Source organism: Motacilla alba, chromosome 3 (genome assembly GCF_015832195.1).
Source record: "Motacilla alba alba isolate MOTALB_02 chromosome 3, Motacilla_alba_V1.0_pri, whole genome shotgun sequence".
NCBI classification, from domain to species: Eukaryota; Metazoa; Chordata; class Aves; order Passeriformes; family Motacillidae; genus Motacilla; species Motacilla alba.
Window position 1 is genome coordinate 58,481,075 of NC_052018.1, and position 19,096 is coordinate 58,500,170.

Below are 19,096 nucleotides of genomic sequence, written 5' to 3' on the forward strand. Positions count from 1 at the left end.
TGGTTAATCTGATAGGGTCAACTCATAATTTTTTTCCAGGCAATTTTGTGTATTTTTCCAGGCAATTTGGGTTCTCTCTGATAATGCAAATTTCCCCTCACATACCAATAATGAATTAATGTATTTCTACATGCTGTAAGGCAGCGCTCTCAGTAAGCAAAGATGGCAGGGTCTGACCTGTGTTTTTCAGGGATTCTTACCTCTGCCAGTTCACCGAGGTACTGATGATGTCATTCCATACATCCTTCAGCATCTGAAGCTCAGTTTGTATCACTTTTTGTCCTTCTTCATTGCTGCTTTTAAGTGCTTGCTCTCCTTTGCCAATGGCCATGTTCAGCTTAACCTCACCGTCACCTTTGAGTAAGAGGATCTCCTGTGAGGCAAAACAAGTCAAAATATCAAATGTAACCTGATGAGACATGAGAGCTGTTATTCTTTCAACAGTGAACACCATCTTCTCTGAGCTCATCCATCCTTAAAAGTCATATGCAGTAAGAATTCCTAGGCACATTTTCTTCTAAGGGCCTGTACCTTGTCATGTGCAAGTGATGAAGTAGTTTTTCCCACAGCTATACAAGTTTTTCACTGCATTGGTAAATCTAAAATACTTCTCACATTGCAGCAGATACTGAGTAGGTCAAGCACTGCACAGTAAGACAGCAGCTCATAGCTAGAAGAAGCCTCAGGAAAGCCCATGGCAGATCTCTTAATGACCTTCCTATCAGCTGTTCATCTAACCTCTTCCTGAAGAAGACACACCACAGCCATGACAAAGAGACTCTGTTAATTATTCCAAGGCCTCCCCTCTATTAGAAAGCTTTCTGGACCTGCATATACATTTTCATAGTTCATTATTTCTTATGAAATGTAATACCTGATATCTGTTTCCATTAAACTTCATCCTGTTTTTTTCTACTTCCCATCCCCATTTCTCAAGATAACCTTAAATTCTGATCCTCTTCTTCATAACCATTGAAATAATAAATTATAAAAAATATGCCTTTCCCACTGAAGTGGCCCCCACCCAATATTAATTTTGATGTGTAATATCAATTTTATCTTTTATCTATCCTTCTTTACCTGAATTTGTGTCAATCGTCTTTCCAGGGTGGCTTTGCTTCCAAGAGTGCTCTGTGATGATGCCAGTTTATCTTGAACCTCTTTCACCCATGACCACATACTCTGCAATGCCTCCTCAAAAGTGAGATGCTCTTGGAGTGCAAGCTGACATGTCCTCAGCTTCTCCTTGACGCTTTTGACCATGTTTTGATAACTGGTGAGATGCTGAGAAGCCAGACGTACTTCTCTCCCTGCACCATGGCCTTCTTCATCTAAAGTCTGTGCCATTTGGGAGAGCTGATCAAAAGAGTCCCTGAAAGAAAATAATGAGACTAAACGTTTCAGAAAACATGAAGTATTATAGCCATTGCCAGAGGTTATGAAGGCTGCTGATGTTAACACTTACTCCACCAGTGATAAGAGTTCACAGTCAACTGAAAAGGTAGTTAGGAGAGACTGAAGGAATATAAGCAGTGTGTACTGATTAATATCTTTTCTTGGGTGCAGTGCCATTTCTTGCAGAATTTTGGTGCTCAGAATGATCACAAACAATGAAGTTAAAAATTGCCTTGGTTTTCTTTTCAGCAGTCAAACTTTCCATTTCCACATGAACCCTAACCCTTTTGTGCCTGCTAAAGCTTCTAAGAAGTCTGTACTCCTGGACAGGTAGGAAGGCATGATGGAAAGGTCATTTGTCCAGGATTAGACAGTGACTCAGATTCAGCACAAGAGTCAGTAAAAGAGATTAAAACTGGGTTTATACAGCCTCAATTAATCTCAATCTACTTGATCGCCCTTCCTGATACCTGATTACTACAGGGAATTTACATCAAACCAAAATGTCTTGCATCAGTCTCGAGGCCATAGGGAGTGACTGGGTGTTTCTTTTAAAGATGCTGTGAGACTTGGAAAACTGACTACTGTTTTTGTTCTACCTTCACCAACCCAATAATGAAAAGAAAATTTAAAAAAAACCTCTGTGTACGCAAAATGGCAATTACTTCATCATTAACTGGAAAAATCTGAATTTTAGAAAGACTTCACAGCTAATGTGAATGCTTTTTGAGCTCTTTTATTGGGCAAGCTGTATGGGGAAAGGGATTCTGCTAACCTGGTTGGATCTGAATGTTATAGCACAGAAAGAAAATTTTAAAAGGGAAATAATTATAAATGTAATTTTCACTATTGCTTTTGAAAGCAGTATTTTTATCTTTTATTATTAAAAATTACACTTTTCAGTTTCCATTTATTAATGAAAGTATGATAAACTTTTATTAATTTATCAAGAGCAAATATTTGATTTGGTTGAAATTCGTTAGAACTCAAAATATGTGGATTCAGCCTCTTTTCACAGAGTAGTTTCCAACACATCCCTCTAGCTTTCAAAAATTTTACACTTTACCCCAACAGTTTAATTTCACTTCTGCCCTAGTAGAGGAAAAAATGAGAGTATTAGAAAATGTATTTTCAAATACCTTGAGTTCAGCAACTCTTCCAGGAACTTTTCCACTTTTTGCACCTCCTTTTTCTTCTCAGAAACAAGCTGTTTGTTCTCTCCTAATGCTTCTGTGCTTATTCTTTCTTCCATTTCATGCATCCACAGGGCAAGCTTCTTGTACTGATCTTCAAAGCTACAGAGCAGATGAATAATCTCTTAACAAATACTTCTCAAGTGGAGTAAAGTTTGAAGAAGTTAATCTCTTCAAGACTGGGTATCAATTTCAGGCTTCGAGAATAAGAATTGTACACAAAACATAATTCCACGGTGACTACTAGTCTAAAAATATTCAGCAACTCTCTAAAAATGTTCAGCAAAATCATGGGAACTACAGGCAGACCAGAAGCCTCCAAAATTTAAAGTGACAGTGCTTTTATTTATTACTGGATTAAATACAAGCAGACCAAAATAAAGCTTTTTTTCAAATTCTCATAATGATTTAGTCTAAGAACAAACAATGGGTAAAAGTGGGGTTTTTTTTGGTCAACATTTATGTGCAGAACACCTGAAGTGCTGTGTTTTCAATTTCACCTACAGAAGAGAACTGGAACACTGGCTGCTCAGAACTCAGCAAAACAAATTCTGGCCCTAAGTTTGAAACCTTTTTTCTTACATGCAGGCACACCCTCTCTCCTGCTCTTTTACCCAATACTGCCACACTAACTTTGCTTTCAATTAGCAACAGTTTTGAATCTGGTTAGATCTGAAAATATTTTCTCAAAATCCAAGCCCTAAGCAGTAATTTAAGGGTGTTTTCTTCTTGGCTCCTTAGGAAATATGTCCATTTGGAATGGAAGAGAACAGGCACATGTAAAATGCATACTGTCTACAAACTCCAGGGCAGAAATGAACTTCATCACACATTTTCTGTCCCAAAAATGTCACTTAAATTACTGGAACCCCAACTGCTGATTTGGAGTTTCATAAGATACACAGAACTTCTGCATATAGGATCCTGACCTTTCATCATTTAACTAAATTGATGCCCTTGGAGCAAGACCTGCTGATTTTTAATTTTTTTTTTATCAGAGAACTCCAATTTCTCTTAAATACTTCCAAAGAAAAAAGCAAACAGAACTCGAGCAACTGGAAATAATTTGGTTTTTTGCCCTGCACTTTGGAAACCAGACCATTACATGCAGTCTATTTGTGACTTCTGGAATTACTCACTTTTCCAGGTGTGAGGCACAAGCTTCCAGGGCCTTCTTGTCAGTCAGACACTGGTTGAGAAATTCCTGGAAGTTCTGGTTAGACTTTGCTATTTGCTCCTGAATATGGCTCACAACTGGTTTGGGTAAACAACCATATAAACTTTCTCCTTCCTTGCAGGCAGCATCTAATTTTTTCTGTCCTTCACCAATAGAGTCCAGCACAACCTGTGCAATCAAAAAATGTAGTTTAAACACATAAGATTTGATAATTAAAGATAGGAAAAATTTCTATGAGAAGTGGTCGGATTTCCCCAAGAAGATGACAGCCATGTTTAGCTGTGGAAAAGCTTCTAAGCAGATAGTTCAACTAAAATTTTATTAAGGGGTACTGCAATTCACAGCACTCCGTTTTTTTATTTGATCCCAAGGTGGTCATGGCTTTCTCTGAAGTTCAATAATCTCTTGAAGATGTTACACACTTCAGGAATTAGGGCTGCTTACAATAGGTATCTGCTACTTATGTTCTGCCTCACCAAAAGTATACACATACAATCTTTGACTTAGCAATATTATTCTGAAATGTTGGATAAGTAAAAGTGTTATAAAAATAGGAAAAGAAAAGGAAGAGAAAGAAAGAAGAAAAGGAAAAAATATTAATAATCAGAAACAAGAACATATAGCTTATAGTTACAAATAAACTTCCCAGAAATTAAATTCTCATCTCTCAGAACAGGGACCACAGTTTTCACTGTATTCCCTCTGCAGTACATACTGCTACTTCAAACCATTCTTATATTAGCTTTTTAAAAACAAAAACAACAACTGTGCTAGCATCTACAAATTATTTTAGAGATATTATTGGTTCCTATACTAAATTGCTAATTACTGTTTGTTTTATTTTAATTTGTTCACTATACCTGCAAGTCATGTAGCTTTGCCTCTATGGCTTTGCTGTCCCCAGACTTGTCACATGATTCTTTTACTGCAGCCTTCACACCAGAAAACCATTCCTGGAATTCTTGCATAGAGTCTTATTTAATAAAAAAGTATAGAGAAGAGAATAGTTTTTAAGATACAGCATTACCCACAATATTATACAGCTGTTTAAACAATTCTTTTATCCTTCAGGAACAGTGTATAAAAGCTAACAGAAACAGTCTAATTGTCTTCAATAACCTTGGGAGTAGCATTCACTTCATAAGGAACTAGATGTTCCTACTGTAAACATCCAAATTTGAACAGTCTTCCTAGGCTGCCCTTGACAGTCAACTTCAGTTCATGACACGTCCCAGTTTCATGCTAGATAAAATCGAAATCAGTATCTTAATAAATAAGACTAAAAGTTGCTTACTTTTCTCCACTGACTATCCAGGGAACCCAGGAAAGACTTGAGATGGGTGCTTTTACATTATAAATGCCTCCATTTTTTGATATACCTCTCCTTATTGCAAATAAACAAATTGTATTTATGTGATAGAGGTAAATCCTAATAGTGAGAAAAGGTGCATTTTCATGCATATTACGTGGTTAGAGTTGAATTCTGTTTATATAAAATGCTTTGTTTCATTGCAGTTATCCATGAACATTTGGTAACAGGACTTTTTGAGAGGCTCCATATGAAAATAAAGTTGTAATTGCAAGTGATGTCACTGGAAACTCTGGCAGGCTCCAGAATGACTCACGGCTGTGGGCTAACGGCTCACTCATATGAACCAGCTGAGGACTCACAGAGGAAATGTTTTTCCAAGGACTCCTGCATCCTGGCCTGTGTTCTGGAACAGAGCAGATTCACAGCTTCATACTTCTTTATTAACAAAGTGACAGTGCCACCAAGAGCTTCCAGCTCTACCGAATGGTATTTGCGACAGAGGCTGTTGAGGGTCTCCTGGGTTGAGTCAATGCTGCTTTGCTGAAGCTGAAGATCCTTTTGTGTTTCCTGAAAATGAAGTTACAACACAATTACGATATTTATAAAGAAACAAAAGAACTGGCTTTTTCTCAAGCATTCCTACTCCTGCCATATGTTCTTTCCTCCTGTGGTCTACAAGTCATCCCAGACACAATGAAGGGATGAGGCACTGCATAGTGTTTCCTGAATTTTCCAAGTGAGATGAAACCTTGAAAGTAAAGAGCCATTGTAGAAAGGTGAAAAGTGTTGTTTCTCATGATTTATTACTCTCTTATAAATAAACACATTTCAAGGCATATTGAATAGAAATAGATTTTCAGCAAAGTCTGAAGGTACATGTGGGGTGCAATATGACACTGGTATTTGGCAGGACTTCTGAATGAGGGAGACTTTACATACAACTTGAGAGAAACATTTTCTGAAAATTAAATGTGCATTGGCTAGTATATCAATATTAACTGTGCTCACAGTTAAATATCTCCATGTGGTTTGTCATGTTATGATGTACATAACTGCATCCAGTCAAGAGAGCACTTGGATGTAGAAAAAAGAATTGCTGTATTTGATGACTGAGGAGGATTTCTGAGGCGGAAGTTTGTGTTAAAATTGAATTTGGACCAGTGTCTTTTACTGTGATGTGCTGTGAGTTCCGTAGCTTATTGAAAGGGAGTCAATGCACTTAAAAACATGCTGGAGTAATGACCAAGGAGTTCAATGAAACAAAACCAGTTCTTGCCACAAGACTGTATCATTCATTAAAATTTTCTAAAAAGCTAATAAATCAGAACTTTTGTTTAGTGGTGCAACTTCCTGAAAATTATCACTGTATTATTTGCTAATATTCTAGCAGCTGTGCAGGAGACATGCATTTTTTATCAAAGAAAAATTAAGTATAAAGCTCATTAAAAAAATCCCCAAAGATCACAAGGAAAATGCATATGGAAAAGTATATTGATTTTCTTCAGCACTGACCTTTAGTTTATTTAGAGCTTCAGGATCCAAGCTACGTGCACAGCTTAACAGTGTCTCTTCCACTTGAGTTAGCCAGTCTGTCATCTGACCGATCAGCTTCTGTAACTGCATCTTCTGAGTACTGAAATCTTTCAGCGTCTCTTTTGCTGTCTCTGATATTTCTTTGGCATGTTCCAACTTCTGCCTCAAATCTGATTCTATAAACTAAAACCAAAATGTTCTGTAGTAAGGCATTTAGCAACAAAAATGTTTCTTATGGCAAATGCTTATTGAAAAAATGGAAGGTAGGAAAGTGGCACACAATGATAATTTTGCTCTCTTTACAAACTTAACTGGAGATACTTATATACCTACAAATAGAAAATCATTGTATTAAGTCTTAGATATACAATAATCCAAAGAAGGGATACTAACTTATAAAAAGCAAGACTGCAAACTATTGTAGTTATTATACATTTCTGAAAAATTAAACAGTTGGTATTTCCCCTTTACTAATTTGCCATATATACAGAACATGACCTACACACAAACAGCTCAATAAAAATAAATATCAATTGGGGAATGAGCCTTAAGAGTACTGAGGCTTAAAGTATCTCAGTATAAGGCAGGTGAAAATTGAAGACAGAACAAAAATAAGCTACAATCTTGACTGTTGACCTGTTCAAAGTCAGGAATATGCAAAATTGTAGTAGATGTTAGCTGAGCACATATCACTCACTAATAGAAGTAAATAGAATCTGTCATAATATAGTACTACAAATAGATCAGATTCACAGAATCCTTTGGGTTAGAAAGAGACCTTCATAAGTTCCTTAGTCCAAGTTCCCTGCCAAGGCAGGGTCAGCTACAGCAGGTGACATAGAAACACATCCAGATGGGTTTTTTTCCTTCTCCAGAGAGGGAGACCCCACAACCTCCCTGGACAGCCTGTTTCAAAATGTGGGCAAGGCTTGAGTGTTACATTAACTTCCATTAAAACCTGATATGTATCAAGATATATCCCTGCCCATGGAAATTACAGAAGTCAGCTTGTTTTTTTTTTTAATTTCTGACATTAAGCTAATAATCTTAAATACCAATTTCTGTTTGAAATCAAACTGCCAAAATAGTCATACTCTGGTTTTGTGACTGCCCTAGAACATAGAAATAAGTATCTGGCAAAAAGTTTAACAGCTCACCTTTGTGTTCATGTTTTACATTTTTCTTGTTAGAGCTAGTTCAGGGCCCTTATTCTAGTCCACTAAAGAATACTTTTTGGTTAACAAAGCAAATGAACATATTTTACTGCCTTATGATCCTTTCAAGGAAACAAACTGCATGCACTCACATGTGATGTGGCTTAATGTAGTGCAGAGTAGAGAACATCTGTAGTCTCATATCTTATCAGCTACATTATAAACTATTTATTCTATTTTGATTTATTAAAAAAATACTCCTACAAACCTAATGTTCACTTATTTTATGACATACTGTTGAAAAAAAAAATCAAGGTTACCTAGAGAAATATGAACAAAGAATAGTTATGCTACATATAAATAATAATGCTACATCTGTCACCTTGAAAGAAAAAGGCAGTGTAGGAAAGACAAACATTTCAGAAAGAATGTTTTCTTGGTTATTTGAGCACAGTCTGTGGTTACCAATGTCTTTTCTTTATTTTACCTGGAGATCTGCAGGAGGCTCTTGACTCTGGGTCAGTTCTTTGAGTTCTGAAATTTTGGAACTAAGTTGCTCCAACTTCAGTTCTTTATTCTTGACTTCAGACTGTAAAAGAGATGTGGACAAAATTTCATACCAAACTACAAGAAGCTTTCAGACTTTCAGAAGTACTCTCCATCAATTTCAAAATGGAAAGAAAATGTAAACACAGTTTAGCAACCAGAGGGAAAAGCACTGTGCACTAATTTTGTGTTTTAAAAATCTCCCATCTCTTTTTCCTTATTAGACTCAGTTCAGAGTTATTATTCAGTTCAGAGTAATTTTCCCCTCCTTTAAAATAACAATACAAATTAGAGCATTTACAATGCTCTAAAAGATTTTGTGTGTTAAAACTGGGAAAATAAAGATGAAAATGTCATTGTTTATTTGCCTGGAAGTATCTACTGGGGGGGGTCAGGTTCCACTGAAGGATTAAATTGCCCAACTTAACATCTGCCCTGAATGCCCAGAAGAATAGTTAGGGGGTATTTTGTGCTAGGGAAGATATAATATTAGGTGGGCAGTGAAGAAAGTGACCACTGATACGTGCCACAGAAGAGGTAAACTGATTGTTGCTGTCCATGCTCATCTATTTCTGATTGCTGAAAGGGCAGGACCCTGCTGTCACCAAACTGCTCTTCCTCTTGCCTTTGCGAAACAAAGTGCCAAAAAAAGGTAATATGCATTCAGTGACTGTAAATGTACACTCAGTGATCACATCTGCTATTCTGGCCTTCCTGCATATCAAGTGCAGCTGTGGTTTGGGGTGGTCTGCTTTTACTCCAAATTGGTTTTAACAGCTATGAATTTAGGTGGTCAGATTGCTACATAAGGCTTTTGATAAAGCTTAACCTTGAGCAAAATACTGATTTATTGATGTTTATATTCTACCGCAATTCTTGAATATGTTCACTGTGCATCTTGTTAAGGATATTATTTTTTTCCAAATGAAGTAGAATATGGCTCAATCTATGCCATCTTGATATCTCTTTTATTGTCTGGAGAACCTACTTTTCCTGGATGAGGTTACAGAAACTACTCTTTTCTTTGCTAAAATGTAGCAGAAGTTGTCTAAAATTTCCATTGGTTTTTACTGGAACAGACTTCAGTCTAGAATCAAATACAACTGCAAGAGTCAAAATAACTGTGGAGCTTAGATTTAGAAAGATGTGACATTTTTGTTTCTGTCGGAAACAAACACCTTCTAATAAAAAGGACAGGAATGCTCTCAGCTAGCTGTTGGGTACCATCACTTGAACAGAGGACACAGAGGTCTACAACAGCTGTGTCTACTGTCTTTGCTGAACATCACTTGACATTTTGGTCCACAACATTTTAATCACTGATTTATGGGTAAGAACCTGGAAATCTTTCAGGAGGACTTCCATTCTCTGACTGTTATTGAAGTTGTTGATGACTTCATTCAGCTGAGAAATGCACTTATTACACCATCCATCCAATTCATCTCCAGTTTTCAGGATGTCATCCCATAGCGACACGCTTATACTCAGTCGGTCGATGTTCTCATCAAGTCTTTCAGACACCTTTTAGGAAAGAAGAATATATCAATACCATTCAAATTAATTTTAGACTCTATCTTGCAGACAGTTATAAGACAGATGCATAAAAAATAATTAGTAACCCTGGGTAAAATAATTTTCTTGGATTTAGTTCTAGGTTCTGAATGCTAATTTCAATTTACTTACCCAGATCATAAAACAAACACAAATCTTATGTGTGTCCTTCCAAATATTTGTATATTTTTTACTGGAAAAGAGTTCCATGTTCAAATAAACTTTATTTTTCAAAAAAATGACATTTATCCTTCTTATTGTAATGTAGTAATTTGGTACTAAAGCAGTATAAATTTGAAAATGTAAAAAATTAGGTAGAAATTCTTTAATGTGAGGGTGGTGAGACACTGGAACTGATTATCCAGAGCCATTGTAGATACATCCATGGAAATGTTGAAGGCCAGGTTGGATGGGGCTTTGAGCAACCTGGGGTAGTGAAAGATGCACCTGCCCTGGGGGCAAGGGGTTGGAACCAGATCTTCAAGGTCCCTTCCAACCCAAACCAATCCATGATTCTGTAACTAGCTTTTATTTTATGTTTCTCTCCTATAGTGAAGTCTTTCTCAACATATTTATCTTAATGTAATTTGCTGCTGAACTTATTAGTCCAATTTACTTCTATATAGTATTGCTGGTATGCATTAGGTGTGAGTCTTAATGTGTGAGCAAAGTTACAGAAGTAGCATTCATACACTGCTGTAATACATAATTTAAAATCCATCAAATTGATGTCACAACGTCGTGCATACAGTGGATGCCAAATCTCTCAGACTAAGACTTTGAGTTATACTCCAAAGTAAATCTTACTAAAACAATTGTACTCTTAGATCCTAAGAAAATAGAAATATTGTAAGCTTAGCCAAACTTAAAAACCATATTTGTCATATAAACACCAGATTCTTACATCTAGCCATTTGTCCACCACGGAGTTCATATCTGTTTTCAGTGGAGTGGAGTCGCAGTTATGCACTCTTTTCAGTTCTGCTAACAAATGTTTTCCTTTATTAGTGAAAGCATCCAGGTCTTTTTGTTTATCACTCAGATCATTCTTGGCAGCTTCATGCTGTGGACATAAATATTTGGTTGTTTAATGAAGCCTTAAAGAAAGAAAAATCAGTTCTCCAGGTACCCCTCCCTAGCCCTGTGCTACGAATTTGTTAATTCTCGTATCTAATATTTAACTACTCCACAAAATAAAAAGCAACTGACAAGGTTTTCCCATGAGCATAATCATATAGGATGATTTTTCTTATAAATAAATCACGTAAGTGACAGAAACAAATTTTGAGTCTCTTTCACTTGGTAACCTGGTATTTTCTGGACTTAGGGAAATTTCATTTTTCTATTTGCCTTTCCGTTCTTCATTATTGAATAATTGCTTCAGGAGTTATAGCAAGGTAAACAGAGGTACTGCAAATAAAATTTAGGATTAAAAACACCATCACTACTAAACATTCTGGAAAACAAAAGTACAAATGAGTTCTGGAAGGAACTAGACAAAATCTTAGGGCTACTTAGTTTGCAACCCTAGGCATAGGGAAAGCTTTAGAACATTGTCATTGAAAAGGTGAGATGCTGAGAATGGATCACAGTAAGAATCTTATGCTTTTTTTCTACAGCAAGTACTAGAGAGCAGTACAATAAGCTACTAATCTGTATTCACTATGGCCAAAACATTTATTGCACTCAAACTTCTTCAGGCCTATATATGGCCATGGCAGCAGCAGGGAATTTTCCTCAGCCCAAGACTCAAAGGAATGATGTCAAAGTTTCATGAAATTCTTTTTTAGACTGGTGAGCTCTGTTCTGGCTTTTTTGTTCTTTTAAGATGTCTATTAGAAAGAGGCCATAAATATACACAGTTTAGAATAAGGTTTATACAGATCTGCCTGAAGGATTTTGAATCAAGAGCTCAGTATGCTTCCAAATTAAATTACCTTCCTAAGGAACAGAAAGAATTTAACTCCTAACTGTTTATCCTGGCAGGCTGATGGACAGCAGAATTTAGTATTTTTGAAACACAATCCAGTGAAATTAATACAATGTAGGGATCCAAATACCTTATCTCTGCTCAATTGCTAGTATCAACATTATAAACCATGGCAGAAGCCCTCTCAGGGAAAGAGACAGACATAAAAAATTTACACATCAGAAATGTGTGCAATTCATGTGTTTTGTGGCCTTTTATCTATTCCAAAATTTACCCAATACAGAAAAACATTGAAATAAGTTGACTAGAACTATCCTTTCATACTATGGTAGGAATATATATTTTAAAGGTATTTTATATAAAGAGCTATTCACTATTTTCCACTTATGCTTTCCATATATTAAGAATCTGCATTTCCATTAACAACAGATTAAGAAATCTCACCAAAATGTAAAAAGGGGCTATATTCTTTCCTCATCATAATCAGCACAATTTAAACTCTGAAAATCAGTGTGACAAGATTTGACAGTAAAATAAAGGACCTTTAAACACAGCTCAAGGGAATCTTTAAAACAAAAAAAGTCAATTTAATAAAAAAAATTGTTAAGATTCCTCAAAGGAAAATATATGTCATTACCTTTGATAATGTTCGCCTGACATCTTCATGATCCTTCCATATGGATTTGGTCACAGAAGCACTGTTAGCACTGTCTATGACTTTCATTACTGTTGACTTCAAGCTCTGATATTCCTTCATCAGATCAATCAGAACACAGGACTGCTCCTTTCTGTAACATGAAAAAGCAATTCACCTCGGGAAAACGAGGATGCAGTGCTAAACATGAATTGGGCAGCCAAGGAAATATGATTTTGGGTTTAGAAATCACTGTCAATCCATCACAAAACATCTTACTGAAGAGACATGAATGTGAATTGCCATCACATATGTGTCAGATACTAAAGCAACTGACTTCAGTAGAAGGGGAAACTGAAACTGGAATTCAAGCTTCTCAGTCCCTAAGTGTAAATATTTTTGACCAAAAATCACATTATAATTATTTTGCCGCTCACAGTTAATTTAAAAACAAACAAACAAACTTGCTTCTTTAACATGGAGTGTTTTTTGGGATAAAAATAAGCAGAAATAAAGACTAAAGCAATGCATACTAAGGTCTGCCTATTTTGCCCTCCAATTCTCAGATGCAGGTTTTGGACTAAAATGTTATATTCAACTTACCTCCCTTCTACTAAGAATAAATTAGCCTTCTGCTGAAAACAAGCCTAATTTTTTTCCTACCTTCTATCTAGGAAAGCTTATTTATGGTCAGGCAATGGACAGAGGAGAAAGACCTATTCAATCAATTCCTGGCATTTATACTGAAGAGAGAGAAGCAAAACTAATACTCTGGATATATGCAATGTCTATTTGTGAAACAGTGTTTTTCAATGAAAGGATTTTGGGAAACATGACATTGTCAAAAAAGAGGAGTGTTGGAACCCTGGATGTTGAGAATTTTAAACTTTCTGTGCTGAAAGGCATAGACTCGCAAGAGAACGCTACATTTGACCTGAAGCTGTAGAGAAAGCTTCCAATATTAATTAATAGCACTAAGATTACAAGTGTGTAATCAGTTAAAAGTATATACTATCACAAAGTAGAAAACTTAGAGTTTGATGCTTTCGAATATAAAAATAAATATGAAGCAAAACAGAAGTTATTAGAGCAGACACAAGTTTTCTTCTTTACCTTCATCCTCCTTCTTCTTCATACATTTAAGTAGTATTTTGTAATTAGACAAAAAAGTCCACATTACAAACTTCAAAAAATCAGTTTTTAAGTTAAAAAAGAAAATAATTTAAGTGTCATTTCTTAATTAGATAGTTTAGCCTTAAAAAACCTTAAAAATAATTAGCCATTTTATACTTTACTAATAAAAGACTATAAAACTCACATCTATAAAGCTGTTAACACTAATAAAAAACAATAAACACCTAAATCTAAACACTATCATCTCCAGCACCTTCAATCCTAACCCCAACAAAAGTAAAAAAAAAAAAGAGAAAACCCACAAATAAGCAACTGTTTTAGGAGCTGGCTCATCTCTGAATGCTCCAAAGAGTTCCCCAAAATAAGCAGGTTTGGGAGGGTCTAAAATTTTGTCTATGAGAGAGAAAACATTGCTAGTTTTCTTTAAAGATGATCATGAGGCAGTTAAGACAAACTAAAGGGTATGATAAAACTTTCTCTAATTTCTTTAGCTTCTTTTGTTTTCCACTTTAATTGATAAAACTGATCATCTGACCATGTGTCATATACAAACTCTGTAACTGATTACACACTAATGATTATTATAAACCAGTTCCCTAGAGCAGACAGAAATACTTAAATTTAAAAATTATTTGTAACCCCTGAATAGAGAACTGTCAGAAACACATAACCAATAGAGAATGAAAATTTGTGCTAGAAGGAGAATATGTGCCACCTAGAGTGATAGCAAAAACTCAGTGGAGAATTCTTACCTTTCAGAAAAGAATAACATGCAAAGTAGCATGTACGTAATAAAATGTTTATCTGTCATACTGTACTGAGATCCTATCTGTGGCCTTATTAACAGCGTAAGTGCAAATGGTACAAATATTCCTGTTAACAACGTGTTTCCATCTTCTACTAAGTATTTACCTTCAAGTCCTATTGTTCCCTGTAACTAATATAGCAAGAAGATATTTCATGTAATAACTGTGTCTCTTTCCCAATCTTCTCCTTTCTTAGCTTAAGCTAAAGATCTACTTACTTTTCGTGTATAGCTTTCTTGGTATCCTTCCACAGAGATTCTAAGCGATTTATCTCTTTGTCACTCTCAGGTGCAAGTGTGATATCTTTTTGGGCTATTTGTTTTGCTTTGTCCATGAGCCACTGGAGTTCATGCTGGTGAGAATTCAATTCTTCATCTAACTGGTTAAAGACCCTCAATCTGCAAGTTAAAAGATCATTAAAAGACCAGTTTCAAATATACTTATCTTTACTTTTTTTTTTTGCAAGAAAAAGGAGAAAGAAAGTATGAAACAGTTGTTCTTAGTGTTACTGTGCATAAACCTCCCGTTTTCTAGTATTTCCTAAAATATTTGGGTTTTTTTTCTGCTAGAACTGGGATCAGAATGTAATTTTTCTGATACATATACTGCTATAAAATCATATAGATATATATGTACCTCCCCCTCAAACAGTCACCTGGAAATATACTCAGATATTTAGATTAATACTTTATTACAATAAGTGTTTTTAATTCCATCATCCCATGTACAATCTTCAGTTCTGCAAGGTAGAGACAGTTATGTTATATGGGACTTCTAATAGCTGTTTGGATCTTAGATTCATTTGGACAAAATATATTTTTGAGACGTAGACTTTCACAATGGTTCTTTCAATATAAAAGATTAGCAGGACCTGCTTAATGTTTTGTACATCCAAATAGTCTACTTATTTACAAAATTTTATTCAGTAGATGCATATGCTTGGCAAGAAATAAAGAATCCAGGTAGAAAACACACACATGCCTTCAGTGAATCATAAAAGGTCTAGAGATTGCAATCAAGTGTCAAAGTGCCAATGTTTTTACCTTTGCTGGAGGGCTTGCAGTGTTGTCTCCTTCAGGCCCTCCTTGTCAGCCTTTTCCTCAGTATCTTCAATGCTCTTCAGTAACTGTTCTTTATGCTCCATGAAAGACCTTTGCAAGGCTCCAAGAGCTTCTGCCTCACTTTGTTTGGTTCCCAGCAGGTTTTGAACTGCCTCCAGTTCCACACCCAGGTTATCCACCATAGCCCTGCAGGAGGTCCTCTGCCCAGAAATGCTGTGTTTCAGATGATATTGAGCCTTAGTAAGGGAACCATCCAAACTGATAGCATCAGACTCCAACTTGTTAAGATCCTTAATAACACCATTGAGTTCCTTCTCCAGTAATTCAGATTTAGCTTTATCCATATTTCCTGTTTTCTCCACTGTCTGCCTCAGCTGGTGGAGCACTCCTGATACAGCACTATGGTGCTCCAGGAATATTCGCAACTGATCCAGGGCCTCCTGTCTTTGGCTAGTTATCTGACTTGCCTCCTGGAAGATCTGAAAGCAATCATCAGTCTTTCCCTGTAATGTCTGCTGGTCCTCTGGGCTGCTGAAAGAACCCAATTTCTCTACATGTTCCTTCAGACTTTGTAACTCCTGTTTCTTACTTTCAACTTCCATTGTGTGGTTCTATGGGAAAGAAAGAAAATAGAGCTGAGTTTCTTCTTCAAATCAAGAGCTCAGTACACATTTTTCAGGAACTTACAAGTGAAACGAGTACTACCGAGAGGTTTTCAGTAGGAATAGTTCAGTGTTAAAATTTTGCTTTGAAATTGTCAAATAACAGAAGTTTGTATGTGACTGCAACAGCACATTGATTTTCAAACATATAAATTACTTGCTAGTTATAGATGAGTATTTAGCTAAATGCACTGTACAATTTCTCCGTCTTTAATATTTACATCCAAAAGTTTACCTTAATGTGAGATGCAGCTAGTTGTTGATCAGCTGTGTTTATCTCTGAAGTGGCTTGTAGTTCAGCAAGAAATTGCTTAATCCAGTCTGAAAACCTGAGCAGGAGCTCATCAAACTGCCCATGCTCAGCAACAAGTGATTGAAGGAAGTTGATCCTACAGAATGTCAGATGTAAATATGAAAGCACTTGATGCAATTTAATCACTTCCCAAAATCAAACCCACAGCTGATTGGTCAGCAAGGAAAGGAAATTTGCAGATGCAAGGAAAGTAGGAAATGTTACATTAGTCTTCCATATTGATTTTTATATTCTGGGGAATAACATAACATTTGAAAACACCTTTAGATCTTTCCTGTTTCCACTCTTTTATTTATGTCAACTGTTAGAGGTGCCCCAAAAAACCAAGGTATGTTTTTCAAATTTTCTTTATGGCTGTAATCCCAGCAAAGACAATGTTATTGATGGAAGCTAAACTTTGATTTTGAGTCATAGCAAATTTTGTCTATCATCTGAAACACTGAATTAAGGTAAGAGTCTCATGAATTTAGGCAGGGGGTGAGGTATTTCATATTCAACTTCCACTGAAGTAGGAAAGGGTAAAGTCTGATCAGAAGAACACAATTCAAAAGAAGAATCTGTCCAGAGGAGTACTCAGCAGAATTAAATAAGTACCAAATCCTAACCTTGACCTTAGAAAAGACCATGTCATTTAACTTCCCATTTCCCTTATGAATTTCTCTACCTGATTTTCAACATGTAGAAGATCATTATATTGTAAAACAATCATATTGACAAAGTACCTAGAAGATTATGGCATTGATCAGGATCTATTATTTAAGCCACATCACAAATGGAAAACTATGTGTGTTCATCATGGAAAGAACTGAAACCTAAATATATGATAACACACAATTTGAAATAAAGGTGACAGTTTTTCTGAGCTTAACATGAGCCAGTAGCCTAACAACTGAGCATTTATAGTATTTATGGCAAATTAGAATTTCAAAGTGAGTTTAAAACTACAATAGTGTGGCTTTGCACAAAATAAAGTATATAAGTGAAACAATCAAGAACAGAATATTGGAGATTTTGGAATTTACTTGGGAAGTTGACTCTGAGGAAATGCAACATCACCTTCATTTCCTGCCCCACACTCATAAAACAGATTCTTCTAGCAAAAAAAAGTAGGGGGAGTGTATGTCAAAAAGATGTCATGATAAATGTGTGGGATTCTCCACCCCCCCCTTCCTGGGAGTTCAGGGATCGGTATTGACCTAAAACTTTGTTTTCCTAATGGTAATACTGTAAAAAAATATGATTTGGGACTGGGCTTCCTCATCTGGATATTAGTTACTTTAACATGTAAAAAACACTCTGAAACACAAACCTTTTATCAACAATTTGTGGTAAAGCTTTCCACCTTCCATCCAGCTCTTCAAATTTTTCTTTTACTGCTTTCACACAATCCTTTGAAGCTGTTGGAAACAGCGACTCATTTAACTGTAAAAGACTCTCATAGACACAAGTGTGGGACTCAATATCTGCTCGCAAATCCTGAGATAACAATGGAATGAAAAGCCTTTAGTTTAAGCATGGCACCATATTATGCAAAATAACAAAAATTAATAAAAAACCAGCTACAGATTTCCAGTACAGTACTTTGAGTCAAGTGAGTGAGCAGAGGCAAATCCTTGGAGGAATTGAGGTCCATTAGGACAAGCAGATACTCAGTACCTCTCAGGCAGCTAAATTCAGAAGGGATTCATCAAAGTTAGTATTTTTCTCTCCTTCAGGACAAAGTGGGACTTTTCCATACAGCTTTATTGTATGATGGCAGTGGCTAAAACTGACACCACCTTTTGCAATAGATTTTGTGTGCAGCATGCTAGAGCATTGTGAGGAAATGTTGCAAACTGGTTCAAACAAAGCAAAACACTAAAAAAACCAAACCAAACAAACAAACAAGCAAAGAAACCCACCCTTAAAAAAAACAAAACCCCAAAAAAACCCAATAACAAGCAACCAAACAGCAAACTTATCCCCAAACAAAAAAACACTCAACAACAACAACAAAAAACCCAAACCCTCGATTAATTTTCCTTTTCTACTTGTTTTCAAGGAAGAAGGTATAAAAGATGTTACATTTGGCTAACTGCTTCATATTAATCTAAAAACAAATGGCAAAAATTCCAAGGGAATGCATAATTTAGAATAGGATGAAAGTCTTGCATTTGAAAACAATGATCAGAACCAGACTTCCATTGCAATTTCAAAACCTTCAAGCATTTTTTCATCTGAGAAGCTTTCCTCGCATGCAAAAAAAAAGAAAAAAAAAAGAAAAGAAGTATTGCCTAGTAAAGGAATTTCCCTAGAGAAAGGATCTTCTAACAAGCAGACTGATGTCCTTCCTTGATAGATAATAGGATATACCAAGGCACCTTTTTCCTTTTTTCTTTAGCTGGCATATTATAATTAAAAGTAATAGTAAAGTCATTGAGAAATAGCAAGTGATAATGTAAGACCTCCTAGGAGATTTGCAGAGCCCAGAATCAATTTACTTTCCAGACTATAATTGAGCAATTCCTTTCTTTAAAAGACAGAAATACACCAGAAAAGGCAGAAGGACAATATTTCAGTTCAAACATACCTGCAATGCCTGCAATTCCCCTTCCAGCTTAATTCTGTCGGCAGAAACATACTGCTCTGCAGGCCTGCCTGCAGCTTCACACCCCTCCAACCAGGCCAGGAAGGCAGACAGTTCCTTCTCCTGCCT

At 36.0% G+C, this 19,096-nt stretch overlaps 1 protein-coding gene across 22 annotated transcripts in view; it reads right to left on the minus strand.

The window, feature by feature from the left end:
- Positions 1–19,096, minus strand: part of SYNE1 (spectrin repeat containing nuclear envelope protein 1) — a 289,549-nt gene that overhangs the window by 154,167 nt on the left and 116,286 nt on the right. For all 22 annotated transcript variants that reach the window (XM_038130885.1, XM_038130887.1, XM_038130886.1 and 19 more), the window contains 16 exons: positions 18,971–19,094; positions 17,711–17,877; positions 16,324–16,477; positions 15,409–16,037; positions 14,584–14,763; positions 12,429–12,579; positions 10,766–10,924; positions 9,649–9,831; positions 8,252–8,353; positions 6,590–6,793; positions 5,437–5,644; positions 4,626–4,738; positions 3,728–3,933; positions 2,535–2,690; positions 1,081–1,372; positions 201–373 (listed from right to left, as the gene is read on the minus strand). In XM_038130885.1, coding sequence (XP_037986813.1) covers positions 201–373; positions 1,081–1,372; positions 2,535–2,690; positions 3,728–3,933; positions 4,626–4,738; positions 5,437–5,644; positions 6,590–6,793; positions 8,252–8,353; positions 9,649–9,831; positions 10,766–10,924; positions 12,429–12,579; positions 14,584–14,763; positions 15,409–16,037; positions 16,324–16,477; positions 17,711–17,877; positions 18,971–19,094 — 3,201 coding nt within the window. The remainder of the gene's footprint in view (positions 1–200; positions 374–1,080; positions 1,373–2,534; positions 2,691–3,727; positions 3,934–4,625; positions 4,739–5,436; positions 5,645–6,589; positions 6,794–8,251; positions 8,354–9,648; positions 9,832–10,765; positions 10,925–12,428; positions 12,580–14,583; positions 14,764–15,408; positions 16,038–16,323; positions 16,478–17,710; positions 17,878–18,970; positions 19,095–19,096) is intronic.